This window comes from Tuber melanosporum, assembly GCF_000151645.1.
Source record: "Tuber melanosporum whole genome shotgun sequence assembly, scaffold_12, strain Mel28".
NCBI classification, from domain to species: domain Eukaryota; kingdom Fungi; phylum Ascomycota; class Pezizomycetes; order Pezizales; family Tuberaceae; genus Tuber; species Tuber melanosporum.
The window spans coordinates 425,296-439,517 of NW_003298777.1; the positions used below are offsets into that span (position 1 = coordinate 425,296).

Sequence of the window (14,222 nt, forward strand, 5' to 3'; positions counted from 1 at the left end):
ACCCTACGCAGCATGGGCCTCAATTTCAGTTGACTTTATTACACAGTTATTCCAAAGTCAAGGATACACCCAAATTAGGGTAGTAGTTGACGGATTTACAAAGATGTCTCACTTCATCCGATTGGAAGGAACAACCACTGTAAAAGATGTGGCAACAGCCTTTACAAAGGAAATATGGAAGCTACATGGCTTACCAACAGAAATTGTCTCAGACATGGATTCAAAGTTTGCAGGAGAATTCTGGTAATCCCTATGCAAAACACTTAATATAAAAAGAAGGATGTCTACAGCGTACCATCCTCAAACGGATGGACAAACTGAGCGAACCAACCAAGTGCTGGAAGGTTACCTGCAAAGTTTTGTCAACTATGATCAGGATTACTAGTGCAAACTGTTACTTCTAGCTGAACATACTTACAACAATTCAGTAAACAATGCCCACGGGATGATACCCTTCTACGCAAACTATGGATTCCATCCACAAACTGAATGGATGAAGGAACGCGAGGCATAAAATCAAGGAGCCACACTATATGCAAACTGGATAAATACAATCCACAAGCAAGCAAGAGAATCACTTCAACAGACACGAGAAGCTATGGCCAAATACTACAATAGGAAGGCCAAGGAGCAACATGACTTTAAAATGGGTGATAAAGTAAGGTTAAACGCAAAGAACATTCATACACGCCGAAAGTCAAAGAAACTCAGTCCTAAATTATATGGACCATTTGTGATCTTGGAGAAATGAGGAAACCGCGCCTGCAAACTCAATATCTCGGATCGATAAAACGTACATCCGGGATTCCACGTATCTGTATTAGAACCCTACAGAGAGTCGGTACACGTGAACCGACAACAACCTCCCAGAGAGCCCAAGGATATTGAGGGTGCCTTACAATGGGAAATATTGAAAATTGTAAGAAGCGAATTACGCTCTTACAGAAAGAGAGTACATGGTCGCTACCAAGAGGTACATGAACTATGGTACTTTATTAAATGGCAAGGATATTCTGAAGATGAGAATACCAGGGAACCTGCTACTGGTATGGATAAAGCGAGGGAAATGGTAGATGAATTTTACAGTGATAATCCGGAAATGCCAAGGCGGGCAGAGGACAGACGATGAGATAAAGGTTTTCCTACCATGACCAAGCAAACGCAGAAGGTTTTTTACCCTACTCTCATTGGGTCCAAAAGAAGTTAATGTTTAAAAATTTAAGGGTTAAATTATGTTTATTTTTATTTTTTATTTTTTATTTTTATGTACCAAAAAGGCATTTGGGGCGAAGCCTTCAGAGGAGGGAGCTCATGTTAGGAATCCCAGAACCCGATACCTAGGAACCACTCTAAGTAGGGTAACCCCACTCAGAATCGGAATCTCTGGTCTCCATCACCCCCCTCCAGCTCCCTTACGTGGCCCGCACGTCATCATATATATCAATCTCAGTTGCGTCCTGTGACTATATTACCGCAGAATTGAAGATTTTAGAGTAACACTATATACGTCATCGCCGTCTGCCCGACCGGATCTTGCTCTCGGAATATATGAGACGGGACCCTCGGCTAGGTCTGAGAAGTAGAACGGAGTGATTCCGTCAACTACTCAGAGACCTACTTGGCTTCAAGGACATGACACCGTGGACATGGGCCGTAGGTAACCGGACAGTTTCGCACAAAGAGATGGTATCAAATGGTAAATGATCTCTACTAGAGACCAATACATTTACATCCACCAGAAGAGCCTAGAACTCCAAAGGACACTACCAAAGAAGCCAACGAACTTCACGGAGTGTTGCAACTGGGTTTCGGAACATGTTATAACCATGGGGTGATTCTCAAGACTACAATGGTTACTGAAACCTACTATCCAGAGAGCAACCAAGAGTTGCCGACTGAGGGATTAATTACCAATTTGGTGGAATAGCTTCCTGCGAGTTAATAGGAAGTCTTCTTGAGAAAATCTATCAGTTGGGTATGGAGTTACAAATGATCGGAGTTAGACGACATATGATGGTTGTAATGACGACCACCTTTGCAGATATAGCCGCAGATAAAACTGATCATTTTATCAATGGCGAAGACAATTAGAGCCAACTCAGTTCAACTCAAGAACTAAGCCATAAGTCTAAAGATCCAGCTAATCAGGATATTACTATTGGGGACAGTACGTTTCCTAAAAAGAAAGATCGTAATTACCAAATAGGGTGTAATGGTTTTCAGGGTCCACAGGTGTTCGCACCTTGGAAGAAAACTTGATATTGCGAATTATGATTGAAGAAGTACATAGTTGTATGATAAATAGATGTAGTCCGCGAACACTCAAACACGGAATATAAATATCGAAGTGCCTTCTAAGCTTTACACATCATCAAGCAACGGAGAAGAGACCTTAACAATATAATATTGTTTTCACGATTCTACCCTACTTTACCTATTTTACTTCGCTTCTAGTAGTCATAAACGAAGCAAGTAAAGTTTGAGCCTTCCTAGACAATCTCCGTCTACAGAAACGAATCTCAATTGACCTAGACAACCTTGAAGTCTATCAAATTGTTTCCGCCTAACAATAAAATAATTGTTAGAAATAGCTAGATATTACCTCCAATAAAAATCCTTCTAGTTTGATTGTATTTAGAAAACCGAACTATAAAGACTGACCTTACACATAATATTTTAGTGACAGCTTCAGAGGCTATCTATTTAAATAACATATTTGGTCTTTAATAACTCTATTTCTTTAAAGAACAGAATTCATTAGGACATATAGGAACATATTTTCTACTTCTACTTAATAGTCATAAATCCCACTGCATACAGGAATTTATTACCTATTGTGATAAGAAGATTATATCACTTTTCCTATTTCTCCATATGACTTAGTCACTCCAATCACTTAATGTAACTATATTTCAGTTCTTAAAATACTACCATGAAGAGGCAATTGATGAGGCAACTAGAACTGGATATCCAGACTTCAACAAAATTGAATTTTTATCTGTAATTATATTGATCTCCTAACAGGTATTTAAATATTTATTATTCTTTTCTCCTTTTACAAAACTGGTCTGATATCTTATAAGTTAACTGCTGTTCTTTTTCATCTTGTGGAGAATAATACCTAAAGGAACTGTGATAACTCTTCCATAACCTTTTTTCCTTAATATATCTTGCCACCTTTACTACACCTCTCACAAAAACATCTCTTAAGTAGTGTGAAACCTTTCTCCAAATCCAAAGTTACTCTTTCCTAATCTTTCAGATAAATTTATACCAATTTATCAAGAATAGTCTTGCCTAAGCACAGGTGGTAGTACAAGCTCACTGGTATTATTACCTCAACTGGATCCAGCATTTGGAGATGTATAAAATAACTGTCAAAATTACAACTAGCAGTTGGTCCAGACATAGGAGTCACCAGATGATTATGAAATAAGTGTAATTTCTCAGAAACAAGCGAGGGCAAATGTGCAGAAGAATGTTGATCGGATAGAGGAAACTACATCTTTTAAGAAAAGAGGAAATTTGTGATTGTAACAAAAAGTGGAATGCTATTTTCCAAGAGCGGAAACAATCTCTGAAGCAAAAGCAAAAAAATCAGAATATTTCAGGCAGGTGTATTTGAGCAATTGTATTTTTATTCTTTAGTACTATAAAACCTATCATTGAGCTGTTGGGTACAGTCATATCTGAAAAGTCTATGTATTCCTCTTGGCAACGCTACAACCATTGATCACCTCTATACTACTCCTCCTACCATAGCACTACCACATTCTCAAACACTTAGAGAAAACCAGAGAAGGGAAATTTATGCCCTATATAAACATACTGATAGGGGGTATCGTAAAATTTCAAAGATTATGTACCTCTCCAAGTTAACTGTTTCAACAGTTGTCAAAAATAGGAAATCCAGAGATGGAAACACCCTTGATGCCTCCAGATCTGGCAGACCAACCAAGATTACTGATGCCAAAAGGCAAGTAATTCTTGATATTATCGATGCTGAGCCTCATTTAGCACTAAGAGACATTATCCACAAAGCCAATATTGGTCGTGGAAAAGATACTGTTAGCAAGATATTCAAAGAACCTGGTTTTAAGCATAGAATACCTAGGAAAAAGCCTTTTTGGAGAAAAGGACAGAAAGAGAAGAGAAAAGAGTTTGCTAGAGTCAGGAGAAACTGGATAAGAGCTTGGAAATAAGTTGTTTTTGTGGATAAGTCCACAATTAAATATGATCCAAATCATGTGAGAAGAAAGATTAGACTTAGACCAGGTAAAGAGTTGGAAGAAAAGAACTTAAGGCCTAGCTTTAAGTCAAGACATACTAATATAGGTATATATGTTGCAATGATACATGGAGGGAGGACTGGGCTGATTCCAGTGAGGAAGAGGAGTGAGGAGGAAAGGACCAGCAAGAGAGATAGGCTTGATCTCAATGCCGACCAATATGCAACTGAGATCTACCAGCCATACCTTATCTCCTTCATAGAAGAGATAAATAGCACTCCTAAAACCATTTATATGGCTGCTGATAATACCTCATAGCATAATGGAACAGAAAACAAAAGATTGCAAGAGGACTGTGGATATCAGAGATTGGCCTCGCCTCCCAACTCACCAGAGTCCAATCCTATTAAGAATGCCCAAGCAATTCTCAACAAAGCCCTCAGAAAGAGATTCTCCAAGGATGAAAGAAGGCCCCATAGTGCTAATGAGTTATTTCAGGGAGTAAAGGAAGAGTGGAACCTCATTCTCTAAGGAACATTTAATGGGTGGATTCAGAGAATATCTAAGAGAATTTAGGCTGTATTGGATGCAGATGGAACCCATACAACATAGTAGCATTAGGAAACTATTATTTTCAATTTCTACTTTCATCTATTTTAAAATTGTACTCATATGATTTTTTTGATGTAGTTAATATCATTATTTGTAGTAGTAGTGCCATTGCTATAAGGAGTACATAGACTTTTCTGACACGACTGTACAGTCGAGTCCGTTTAATAATTATACCACTGCCTGGCAACCTCAACCACAATCCTTAATAAATTCAACCATACAAAAAATCAAGATAAAAAGCCAATGAAGGAAGAGATGAACGTACATGACCTAAGCTTCAAAGAAATCCAATTACTATTTTGTATGACCTCTATCTGCATCCACAACAGCCTGAATTCTCTCTGGCATTCTTGCTATCCAAGCATCCAATATCTCTTAGGAAATCAAATCCCACTCCTCCTTTGATGCCTGAAATAATTTAGCAGCACTATAGGGCCTTTTTTCCAATCTTGAGAATCAATTTCTGAGGGTTCTTTTGAGTAGTGCCCAGGTGTTCTCAATAGGACTAAGATCTGGAGAGTCGGGTAGCCAAGGGAGCTTTTTGGAACCACAGTCTGCCAGCAATTTTCAATTTTCCTCACCACTATACCAGGAAACATTGTCTGTACTAGGTAAATGTTGTTAGAAGGTCTATCCAGACCTTCTATAAAGGGATAAGGTATGGCTGGTAGATCTCAGTTACATATTGGTAGGAATTGAGGCCAAGTCTATCTCTTTTACTAGTCCATTCCTCCTCCCTCCTCTTTCTCACAAGAATTAACTCAGTCCTCCCACCCTTCATTATTGCAGCATAGATACCAATGCTAGTCCTTCCTGACTTAAAGCTAGGCTTCAAGTGTTTTTCTTCCAGCTTTTCACCAGCTCTTATCTTGACCTCTCTCCTAACAGGATTTGGATTATAGATGATAGTGGCTTCATCAACTAAAACCATCCAATTCCATACTTCTCTCCAGTTCCTCCTTCTCCTAGCCAACTCCTTTCTCTTCTCCTTCTGTCCTTTCCTCCAAAAAGGCCTTTTCCTTGGTATCAGAAGCTTAAAACCAGCTTCTGAAATGATATTATCAATAGTGGTCTTGCCAAGACCAATGTTTGCCTTTTGAGTAATTTTGCATAGAGCTAAATGAGGCTCAGCATCAATAATAGCCTCTACGTCTCTTATTTTAGCATCAGTAATCTTAGTGGGTTGGACTTACTTGGAAGTATAATGGGTATCTCCACCTCTTGTCTTGGCTCTAGTGACAACCTTTTGAACAGTAGCCTTGCAGACCCCAATTGCCTTGGCTATTTTATTCTTCCCCATATCTATATGCTTATACAGGGCATAAATTTCCTTATTCTGATTTTCTTTTACTCAGGTAGTGTGAGGAGGGCTATAGTTGCTTGTAGGATGAAGGAGTGATGGTATTACATAGGTGCTACACAGGGGTATGATTATTAAATTGATACAACTGTACTCTCTTCAAGAGAGTGACCAAGTTGTGAAAGCAACAGTGGGTCACTTCCACAATCTTGGCACGATTATGTAGGATACATTATTATAGATTAAATATATCTAAAGCTTCCTCAAGTTTTAGTATAAGACTAACCTAATGCATGTCATTCAATTTTTCTAATTTTTAATTTTTTAACCTGAAGTGGTATCATAGAGAGAGTTGTAGTATGGTAGTCCTCGCAGGTGAATAGAGTACAATTTTGTTTCTGTACTACAAGCTTGTGCCATGCAATACAAGTAAGATAAGCATCCTAGATGCTGGCCACCCAACAAACATGAAGTCAATCCCATGAACTCAATCTTTCCACAACAAGTAGGTGAAATTAGATTAAATGACTCTGAACCATTAAACCTGCCATTCTGACATAAACTGCTGCATATCGGCTGCTATAAGCACAGCAGAGGTTCATCTTGCCTCTTCATCCGGTTTTCTAGCCTGAATCGGGGCTTCCTGTACTGCTGCCTCCTCTATAGTCTGTTTAATACTTTTAAGATTTATAAATTGAAGATTAGGATCCACTGGAACCTTCTTTTTCTTGCGTTTATCTTCCAACTCTTTCAATCGTTGTTGTAGTTGTTGATTCGAGAATTGAATAAATGCTTGTTGGGTTGTGAGCTGCCTGAAAGCCTTACTTATCTTGTTCAAGACAGTGCAGAGATCTTGGGTCATATCTCCAGCTACTCCTAGGGATTTGATTGAGTAGTGGAGATCTGAAGAGTGAGTTGGAGTATGAAATAGATCATGGAGTGGCGGAGGAGTGCTATGAATTGTATGTAATCACTTGAGAGTTTGAGGCGGTTGGGGATCTGAGTTCGGGTTTGAGTTTGATTCATTGGAATGGACTTGTGGCGAGTTTTGAGCTTTCTCCTGGTTCCAAGAAACAAGTCCTACTACTTTCTAGCCACCCTGTAGGTAACGAAGATTAAAGATTTCATCCCGTGCCTGTTAATAGCATTTTACAAAGTGCTTCTTTTTCACCATGCAGCATCATCAAATTGTACAAGTTCTATAATACATTTGTGATAATATGACTTGAGAAGAGCATAAGTACTAAGATCTAGAGGCTGAAGGATATGGCTGGAGTGTACAGGAAAGAATAAAAGCTCCACATTAGCTTGTCAGCATTCCCAAAGAAAGTCTAATTGAACATGACTCTCATGCCCATCTAGAATCAACATTCATCGATAGGGTATACCCCGCTGATTGACGGTACTTGGAATAGTTTCTGGTAGGAAGACCTCGCAGAGCCATTTCGTTGCAATTTCATTTGTCGTCCATCCCTTGCCTGATGTTGCGATTAACCAGTTTGGTAGATCGTCCTCTTCAAACCATGATGTTTGAACATTTTGGCCCTTGAAGATCACAACTGGATGAATGTACTTACTGGTAGTACTGATTGTTTCGATAATCGATACCAATTCACGACTTTCTGGTGATTCCATGTACATGTGCTTCTTTCCAGCCTTGCCAATTACACATTTATTGATACATACTGCTCGCGCAATCTCATGCTCATCAACATTCCAGATATCTTCCTGCTGAATTCCATAGCGGGCATATACAGTATCAAATTGATTGAAGAAGCGCCTCATGAGTTCTGTTTGGGTTCCGCAAATACGCTTTAAATCAATTGACTTTCCTCAAAGTGTAGCAACATTTGGATGTCGTGACAAAAACTGTGGTACCCAACTCTTTCCAATTATGACACTCCTCCCACCAGACTCTATGATCTTTTCTGCCATTTCACAAATGCAGGTATGGGAAAGTGCAAAGCCCTACTCTTCTTGCCCCGAGATTCATGTGACAAGAGCATCTTCTTAGTCCATCAATAAGTGCTGTATGAAGGTATGACTTTCACTTGAGGTAGAGGCTCCAGCCCAATGACCTTGAATTGTTCCATGGCTAACCTTAAACTCCAGGCACACTTTTCTCTCACTTATACCATGCTTGATGGCTTCCAGTGCTTGCTCTATCGCATATTCGCGGGGATTGGCCATATCGGGTTGCTGGGCTGGCATGGATTGAACTGTGTTGGTGCGCAACTTCGTTATTTGTGCGCCCGGCCGGAATCCGGGGGTGGCCGGAATCCCGGGTGCCTAGCTTATGATATCGTAAAGTACTTTTCTCACCCACGTGACATTACTAGACATTTTCACCGCCGCTAGAAACGGTGGCGAAACATCCGTATTCTGAGAAAAACTACATTATAACAACTCGTCGGGAAAGTCCTGCAGGTAACTTATATAGTCTGTGCGCAGGGAGGGGGGGGCAATGAACCATCTATCGGAGGAAGGATTTGTGAGATCTTGCGCAGAGAGTACTAAAATCATTACATGATCTCAACTAGTAACTTATCCTTAGACCATCTTTCTTATATCTCGGCGTTTCCACACAAACAACGACTTTGTGTCGACATCAGGTACCGTACTGTACGGTACTCGAGTACAGTACTCCAGTCCAGCGCCTGGTGGGGGTGGTATGTAGCACCCACACCATGCATAATCACTGCCCCCCCTCACGATGCAGATAAGATGGGAGCGTTTCCAGATTATTTTTAACATTGTGTCCGCCCCCCCCCCCTGGTGCCTTGCAAGACATTTAGAGCTCTGGGTTTGGGCCCTTTATACTTTGCAAGATCAGAAAGATTCAAGACACCAATTGATGGAGACTACAAACCACGTTGGTTATACTATCCAGGTGGGCAATCCTTCTAAGACGTGATGAAGGTGGCAAGAGTCTTCGTTCTTTGGGGTGGCTCTCGTCATTCTATGCTTGGAGAAATATTTGTCCTAATGAGTTTTTTCGTACCCTACAGTCTTCCAGTCCCGCCACTATGACTATCAACCTAGTTCACACCTGAATTCTACGTTATGGATTCTTATTGGCCTCCAATCCTATGGTGAGCACTTAAGTAACGTTGCCACAAAGAGCTAGTACTAAAGGGATTCCCCCTAGGTTTGCACAGTACCAAGTCTAGGAGCAATGGAGTTTATTATCCTCCTTTCCCCCATTTTCGAGATATGGGAGCCGCCTCCCAGATCGGAAAGGGTTTCGGGAGATCCGTGAGAAATATTCCGAAGCAAAGGCAGGAGCAGTTACAGCAGAAGCCTACCTCTAGACCATTCTAGTTCCCAACTACCATGGGTTCCAGAGGACCTGGAAAAGGTCTTTGACGGGGCTGAAGTGGCGGTAAAACAGATGGTTCTTACAAACACCTGGTTACGGTAAGTCTTGAGCCACGGCGTCAGCCCCTCAGCTATTGTCTGTCATAGGGCACTGGCTCGTTGTTATGATACCATGCAGGGATTTATTTTCGCTGATATTGCGGGTTTATCAGATACGTCGATTCCCTACCCGCCGCCGAACGCTTGTTCATCGGTGTAACGCCCCAGATTTCCCCACCCATAAGTTGGAGGTGGGGGAAGTATTTTTGGAAAAAGGCCTCGGAGTGAGCACTGCTATGCGCTGAGGGTGGGGGTCTTTTGTTTTTCCTTTCACCAATGAACTAAAAATACCGTTCCCTTACTTTTTTCTTCTTTCCCTTTTTTTTCCCTTTATCCATTAAGTTTTCGGCTTGGTTTTCATGTGCTGTGGCTTCTCCTATCGGTTCTAGAAGGGATCTGGATTTTGGTGTGTCAATGACCGAGTTTGTGTAATATTGACTTAGCGCGGGCCGGGAGAAGGACCTGAGGCTGATCCCATGTATTTGTACTGTACTATACTATTAGGATGCCGGTAACGTTGTGGTAACTTGGGAGCGAGAGTTTATTGTAGGAGTGTCATCCCGCGCGAAGCGGAATTCGATTTGTTCCGTGACAGACTGCACAACGTCAAACACTGAATCAATTGCCGAGCTGGTACCGACAAGGCACAGCCAAACACTTCCAATCCGAGGAATATCTCCCTGCCTTGACTTAATACATCCTATATCTGATATATCCTGTATTTATGTCCATTTGTTGAGTGTTAATAATTACCCCTCCTCCTCTCCCACCCCTCGGTCTCCAAGAGCGAAAAAGAAAAGGAAAAAGAAGGAAAAGGAGATTATCCCCCAGGCTAAATCTGGAAGGAAGATTCGAGACATATGGCGAGTAGAAGGGAGGGATAGTGAGAGAAAGATAGATGGGCGGAGGGAAAAAAAGGAAGAAATGGTCAAGTTATGCTGATATATTGGTACATGAGTGAGTTGCCGGGGGTATGGGATGAGGGAGGGAGGAAAGGGGTGGGAGGAGGTGGCACTGGCAGGCAGGGAGAATTCGTGGGTCTCTAATAAATCGTGTGTTCCAGGGACGCCCGCTTCCTTTTCCGTATCCGGAATTGAACATTGACTACCTCATTTGAATTCCCATCCCCCAACCTGCGAGCGAACAAACGAACACAGAAGGCACAAAAAAAGTTCCCACCGGTAAGCCTACACATACGATAATAGAAATAGAAGTAGAGACAAAAGCGCTTCTTCCACCACAAATCTACCTCGAAGAGAATCCCCGGCCCTTCTGCACCAGCGCATCAGAGTACAACGGCGGCGGGCGCACCCCATAACTCCCATCCTGAAAGCTAACGTTTGCCTGCCGCCTCTGACGGTCTGCTTCTTCCCTGGCGGCGTTGGGGTTGGTGTGTGAAGACGAGAGGGAGTTCAGACGGGCGGAGGAATTCCCGAGAGTGGAATTCTGGTTCTGCATCAGGCGACTGATTGGGGGGCCTTCTTTGAGGGTTAGTGATAATCTACGGCCTGTCATGTTCGTTCATTCATGATTAGCTCTTGCTTTTTTTTGCTTTCGCAGATTGTGAAGGGGGAGAAAGGCTACCGTCGGCGAGTTGATTATGGAACTGCGCGATGCAATTATCCGCTGCTTCTTTCTTTTCAAAGACTATCTCGCAAGTGACTGATGGCGTAGGGGATAGCACTATGCAACTGAGGATCCTGCCAAGATCCCGCATGGCCATTTTGACGTCTTCGGCAGTAGTCCCTGGTGCGAAGTTTGCGGCCTGCACGACAAATGGACCTGCAGAGCCTCTGATCGAGAAGCCGGCGGGAGACAGGGATGATGCGCCGCGGATGTTGAGTCCATCGCCACCGCCGCCGTTGCTACTATTCCTCAGCCCGATTGGAGGTGTGTTCATTGAGGCGGAGATGGGGGGGAAGGTTGCTATGGAGGTATTTGAAGTGCCATGAAGAGCGGCGAAGAGTCGGTTGTTTTGCAGAGATCGTGCGACGGCCGGCGAGAGGGTTGTTGGAAGCTTGGATACTCGCGAGGCATTTGGATTGACCTTACGGTGGAGGTCGTGCGTCCATTTTCCGTTTGAGCCACTACCGCCGCTCATGCCGCTTCCGGAGGCGCCTGTCCGCTAGAGAAAGTATATTGGCATTAGGCACGATGGAAAACGAAGGCAAAGAAGAAGAAAAAAAGACGGTCATTAAATTGCAGGAGACATAGAGGGAGGTAGGGAATAGGTGGTGACGGAGGCATTTCTCTCCCACGTTTCTTCTCGGGGAGTGGCTCACTCCCGGGTTTATAAGCCCCCGAGATAGTGAGAAAAATTGGCGGCAGTTGCATACCTTTCCTCCTCCTCCAGCGGCTCCTCCTCGATGCGTATTTGGCAGGAGAATATCGCCGCTCGCTTGGGTGCGTGCTTTTCCGAGAGTTGCGCTAGCAACTTCAGAAGCTCTAGCTCTGCGCTCTGATATCCCACCCCCCCCCCGGCCAAGATAACATCAGCATAACGAACTCAGGTAGGCTCAACGCGTAAGAGGATGGATGATAAATTACCGCGTGCGATCATGTCGTCGAGAGAAATGACATTTGAACGATCTGGCATATTGAAGATGGGAGCGCACCGTGGGGGTGGGACAAACTTTATTACTATCAGGAGAGAGGGAAAAAGGAGCCGAAGGAGGAGGATTGAGATGAGCAAGAAGAGTGAGGGAGTGAAAGGGAAAGAAAAGCAATGGCAGCAAATAAGGTGTTAGAGGAAGAAACTACCGCGTGGGCACAGTGTTTGGCGGGGGTGGGCTGAGTGAGTCCGTGAGTGAATGAGAGCGTGAGCTGCCTCTCGATTTGGGGGCAGGTGAGGGAAGCGAGCTTAAACTTGTGGAGATCTACGAGAAGCGGGAATTACCCGGCTTTTGATCCTCCTCACCCGTTCCTACTCGAGTAGACCCTTGCCTGGGGAGTTGGGACGTGTTCGAGTTGGTGAGCTCGCGGGTTAACGTGATTAGATAAGTGACTCAAAGCAAAAATGTCCCTGAACACACATGCACACACACATGACAAACGGTTTGTCGAAGCGAAGAGCTCACCACACAATGCACTGGTAAATAGAAATATTCTCGATTGGCTCAACAAACATTCCTCCTCGAGTACCGGTACCTGTCCAAGATATCTAAAACTAGAGTGTGTGTCACTGTGTGACGAGCGAAACCTTACGAATAGTCTATTGGTGATGTGTTAAATTGTGGGTGCTAGTGTTCAACGTCTAGCGGAAGAAAAAAAAAGATGCAATACCGTACCGTGACAATGGGACCCGAATTCTTTCGGCCCGGCAGAAACATTCTGGTTAGAAATATCGGGCAGGAGAAGCACAATATGATAGCCGTAGGACTCTCTCCAGAGAGTACTCGACAGCTCAACGTCAGATTTGGCTCAACATCACTTTCAATTTGGAAACTTGAATTTAAGAATTACGAACCACTAACAAGCACTCTCTGATGCTTTAAATGTCATTCCGGCTTTCTCACCATTTTACCTCTGCTCTTTTACAATCTTTATCTTCATGTGGTGAGACGTTGGTTTGGTTTAAGCCTGAAAGTGACTTTCAGCTGAATCTGACGTTGGTCTGTCTGTAATCGTGCCAATGTTCCCGCCACTTCGAAAGAAACTAAGTGAGCTGCAAAGTTTGATCACACCGCTACAGAGTGCCGGACAGCTCAACCGAATAGACTGTTGAACAAAACTAGTTCAAAAACTCCATCCCAAAGTATGTTCAACAGCAGCCTAATTCCGCCACATTGCCACCTTCTTTGCAAGCTGTGCCAATATAGGTGTCAGGTAGAAGTTAACTCTTAACGTACTTAGCGGTGATGTGACACACGACAGGGATGTGACACACTGTGCTGACATGCTCTGAGACACCAGGGTTCATCATTTTGATCTCCGCTTTTGATTGTAGTAGTGATAGTAGCAACAAACAACCTCCGACAATGGGTAAAGTAAAAGCCAGAAAAGTATCAAGAACAGCTTCAAAGGGCAGTTAAGGCTGTCAGAAGAGCTGAAAATCCTGTTTCGATAGCAGAAGCGGCAGAGGAATTTAGGGTTGATAGGTGAACCCTTTACCGACAAGTTGCAGGAATCCATACGAGTCAGGTAGAAGCACATCAAGATTAGCAGCATATAATACCAGCTGGGGAGAAGGCCATTATCAAATGGTAAGAGGATCAGGATGACTGAGGGTTTTTACCATGGCTGCATATGGTGAAAGATATGGCGATGCACTTGGAATCAAGGAGAATTGATACAAGTCATTTGCAGGCACTATTGGGTGGACACTGGATCAGCAGTTTTCTCAACCGTAATCCTAAGTTAGTCACTAAGCTTAGTACTCAACTGGAAAGGCGGAGATCATATGCAAATGATCCTCTTCTTTTGCAGGATTATTTTACAAAACTAGGCTATATAATCTGACATAATAGGCTATGAGCTTTGCAGATCTTCAACATGGATGAAAAGGAATTTTTTAACGAATATAGCAGCAAATGCAAAGGATTTATGCTAGCAGAAGTGTCAGAACCCACAAGTTACTCATGATGGAAAGCAGGAACTTGTCACGTTTATTGAGACAGTTTTTGCATCTGGCAGTTCATTAGTATTTTTTATGATTAATAAGAGAG

The 14,222-nt window shown here is 42.8% G+C and overlaps 2 protein-coding genes; one reads left to right on the forward strand and one right to left on the reverse strand.

Annotated features, from left to right (window-relative positions):
• The first annotated feature begins 8,736 nt into the window (after positions 1 to 8,736).
• GSTUM_00004413001 (uncharacterized protein) lies at positions 8,737 to 10,027 on the forward strand. XM_002835858.2 has 4 exons: positions 8,737 to 9,031; positions 9,150 to 9,233; positions 9,290 to 9,558; positions 9,672 to 10,027. Exons 1-2 carry the CDS (start codon positions 8,855 to 8,857, stop codon positions 9,192 to 9,194), a joined length of 222 nt encoding a protein of 73 aa, XP_002835904.1. The 5' UTR covers positions 8,737 to 8,854; the 3' UTR covers positions 9,195 to 9,233; positions 9,290 to 9,558; positions 9,672 to 10,027.
• A 510-nt stretch (positions 10,028 to 10,537) lies between these two features.
• GSTUM_00004414001 (uncharacterized protein) lies at positions 10,538 to 12,336 on the reverse strand. XM_002835859.2 has 4 exons: positions 12,106 to 12,336; positions 11,895 to 12,016; positions 11,143 to 11,683; positions 10,538 to 11,066 (listed from the first exon to the last, which is right to left on the reverse strand). Exons 1-4 carry the CDS (start codon positions 12,152 to 12,154, stop codon positions 10,804 to 10,806), a joined length of 975 nt encoding a protein of 324 aa, XP_002835905.1. The 5' UTR covers positions 12,155 to 12,336; the 3' UTR covers positions 10,538 to 10,803.
• Positions 12,337 to 14,222: the final 1,886 nt, after the last annotated feature.